The sequence below is a fragment of the Elephantulus edwardii genome, unplaced genomic scaffold (genome assembly GCF_000299155.1).
Source record: "Elephantulus edwardii isolate Elephantulus edwardi_28Jun2011 unplaced genomic scaffold, EleEdw1.0 scaffold00236, whole genome shotgun sequence".
Classification (NCBI taxonomy): Eukaryota; Metazoa; Chordata; class Mammalia; order Macroscelidea; family Macroscelididae; genus Elephantulus; species Elephantulus edwardii.
The window spans coordinates 4,122,051-4,125,482 of record NW_006399986.1 but is presented as its reverse complement, the minus strand read 5'-3'; the positions used below and the strand labels follow the sequence as shown (position 1 = coordinate 4,125,482).

The 3,432-nt window shown below is 48.5% G+C and overlaps 1 protein-coding gene across 1 annotated transcript in view; it reads right to left on the bottom strand.

Moving 5' to 3' along the window:
• Window positions 1-574: 574 nt before the first annotated feature.
• Window positions 575-3,432, bottom strand: part of HSD17B14 (hydroxysteroid (17-beta) dehydrogenase 14) — a 27,023-nt gene continuing 24,165 nt past the window's right edge. Inside the window, exons 8-9 of the mRNA XM_006898744.1 lie at window positions 839-935; window positions 575-748 (exon numbers count right to left, since the gene is read on the bottom strand). Coding sequence (XP_006898806.1) covers window positions 575-748; window positions 839-935 — 271 coding nt within the window. The remainder of the gene's footprint in view (window positions 749-838; window positions 936-3,432) is intronic.

Below are 3,432 nucleotides of genomic sequence, written 5' to 3'. Positions count from 1 at the left end.
GCTCTCACACCCAATAGTCTCGACCCCAGCTCGCTCCTCCTCCCTCAGACCAGAGTGCAAGGCCCCAAACTCTTCCTCCTTTAGTCTCAGAGTCTGGGACCCTGCAGCCCCCTCCTCTCTCAAAACCAGGAATCCAGACTCTCCCCTCCAGCCCCCCGCCCATCATATTCAGGTCCCCCATTCTCTCTTTTCCCCTTCAAGCCGCACTCTTTCTCCCCAAGCGGAGAAAGAAATGAGCACTCTTTTCCCATTAGAGGCAAGAACAGCTTTACTTCCTCTATTATCTCCCAATTAGCGCTTAATTGTCGCTCCCCTGCGGGCCTTTTCATTAGGGTGCGGGTGCCGGCCGGCTCGTCCCTGAAGGCTGCCGCGGGGCCTGTCGGGAGTTGTAGTCCTTCGGGGTCCACAGAGAGGCCAGCAAAATGAATGGAAAGAGGTCCTCCTTCTGGGCCTCCGCAGGATTCGATCTTGACTTAGGGGTGGTCTGGGGCTGCACTTGAAAATATGGACGAGTTTGGGGGACTGAGGGGTCTGTGGGTGGGGTTGGGAGATGTCCACGCTGAAAATAGGGAGCTCAGAAAGTGTTGGTGGGCACATTCACTGGGGTCCTGGGACCGGCCTTTTTTCCATATCCCAACTCAGCACCTCCAGTTAAAAACAGCTCGATGCCGGTGCAGTAGTTGGCCTGGGACGCCAGGAACACGGCGGCAGCCCCCACCTCGGACGGCAGGCCCATGCGGCCGAGTGGCTGGGGAGACATGGGGCAGACAAAGTGATCAGGAAGGGGACCCATCTGGTCACCTCAGGCACCCCAGCAGCACGTGGCGCCCACTCCTACCTGGGAAAGGGTGCCCTCTTGGATGGTGGCTTGAGGGTCTGGAGTTGAGGCTGCCAGCTCTGCCCAGAGCGGGGTCCAGATGTTTCCTGGGGAGATACTGGGGGCAGAGAGAGAGAGAGAGACATCAAGGGAGATTTTCCCTAAACTTCTGAGCCATCCTTACAATGTCTGCTAGTTACTGCAGTCACTGATGTCAGTCCATCTCATTGAGTCTTCCTCTCATTCATAGACCTTTCCTAGCATGATGTCTTTCACCAGGGTCAGAGTATGTGAGGCAAATTGTGGCATCAGGATTGGTGGAAGATCTATTAACAATCTCCGTTATGCAGATGACACAACCCTGCTTGCTGAAACTGAGGAGGACCTCATGCACTTGCTGCGAAGGTCAAGGACTGCAGCCTTCAGTATGGACTGAGGCTCAATGTCAAGAAGACAAAGATTCTCACCACTGGACCTATTGGCAGCGTCAGGATGGATGGCGAAGAGATTGAGATTGTTCACAGCTTCAGTTTGCTCGGCTCCACAGTCAACACTCTTGGCACCAGCAGTCAGGAAATCAAAAAGCATATCGCGATGGGAAAGTCTGCTGTTAGGGACCTCTCTAAAGTACTCAGGAGCAACGGTGTCTCCCTGGAGACTAAGGTGTGCCTGATACAGGCCATGGTATTTGCAATCGCTTGTTATGCATCAGAGAGTTGGACAATGACTAGGGAGGACAGAAGGAGAGTGGATGCTTTTGAGCTGTGGTGCTGGAGAAGAGTACTGCCAGGAAAACAAACAGATTCATCTTGGAGAGGATTAAACCAAGCTACTCCTTGGAGGCAAGGATTCTGGGGCTTCGTCTGACATACTTTGGGCATGTTGCCAGGAGGGACGGGTCCTTGGAGAGGGACATCATGCTTGGGAGGGTGGAGGGACAGCGCAGGAGGGGAAGGCCCTCTATGAGGTGGATTGATTCAGTGACTGGGGTAATCGGGATGGGTGTGTCAGAGGGAGTGCGGTTGGCGCAGGATAGAGCAGGCTTTAGGGCTGTTGTGCATAGGGTCGCTATGAGTCGCAAATGACTCGGCGGCACATAACAACAACAAACAACATCTTTGCCAAGCTTCACTTCTTCCAAGAGATTTTTGTTTTTTTTTTTTTTTCCTTAGGAAGTCCATGGTTCAGTCAATTATCCTTGCCAACACGTGAATAAATCTTCTCTTGACATCAGCTACTTCTAACCACAAATTTGAAATAAGCGGACCAGGGTGTGTCAAACTGCATTTTTTCTGCAGGAGTGGCTTGCCTTGTCTCTAAGTTAAAGGTACAATGGGAATTTTCACAAGTGTCAGGTGGCACTGTATGACAGAGGTTATTTTAAAAGGCACAGACTTACTTATGACAAGGCAGCTCTTGGCCTCAACTTTGGGGAGAAGTCAGATTATGTCTCAGAAACTCACACTAAGAGCCTCAGCTTTTAGGAAACGCTTCCAAAATTGCCAAACCCTTGACTCTTGGCCTTTGAATCATTTCAACACTCAGTTCATCACACGTTCAAGAGCTGAACAGGAATCTGTTTTCAAGAAAACTGACATTCTCACCCTGGACCTATAGGCAGCATCTTGATAGATGGAGAAAAGTTGCCAGTGATTTGATTTTACTTGGAACCATCATCAGCCCCCGTGGAAGCTATTGTTAAGCACCTCCCAATGGACAAGGACATAATGACTCTACGAACAGTGGACCTGAACCCTGCCTGCCCTAACCCATGCCATCCTCACCATCTCGTTGCCAGGAAATCAAATGGCATACAGCACTGGCCAAGTCAGCTGTAAAAGACTTCTTTCATGCACACTCATGTTTATTGCAACTTTGTTCACAATAGCAAAGAGCTGGAAATAACCCAAATGCCCATCCACAAATGAATGGATAGAGAAGCTCTGGTACAGTCAGTCACACAATGGAATTATACACTGCATTGAAAAACAAGGAACTCATGAAATATTATGCAAAATGAATGACCCTGGAGGACATTATGCTGAATGAAATATCTCAGTCACAAAAGGACAAATAGTGCAAATAGGGCCACTGTTGTAAAACGGGACTGACATCGGGGTTGAGTGAAGACAGAGAAGGAGGGGAGGAATGATGTCTGTAGTATTGACATAGATGAGGTAGAGAACTGTTTAAAAGAGAGATATGAATGGGTATTCTTGTCATGACAAGAGTCCAGAGTGAATGCTGCAGAGTGGGGTGGACTAGGGGGGAGGGATTGCATAACAATGAAAGAGTTTTTCTAAAAAAAAATAAAATAAAATGAAAAAAGAAAGAAAGAGTTTTTCTTTTCAAGAAGAAGATTGAATTGGGGTGGGGAGGGGATGGGCAGGGAGAAAAGCACAGCAATGAATGACTGGAAACCCTAAGTTTCTGTAAACTTTCATTAAAATTAATTTAAAAAATACTAAAAAAAAGGGGGGGGAAAGACCTCTTTCAAGTGCTAACGAGCAGAGATGCCAACTTGAGGACTAAGGTGTGCCTGATGGTACTGTGTTCATGGATTGAACAGTGTCTACCCAAAACTGGAGTACATAATGCTGCAATTCCGAAGGCAC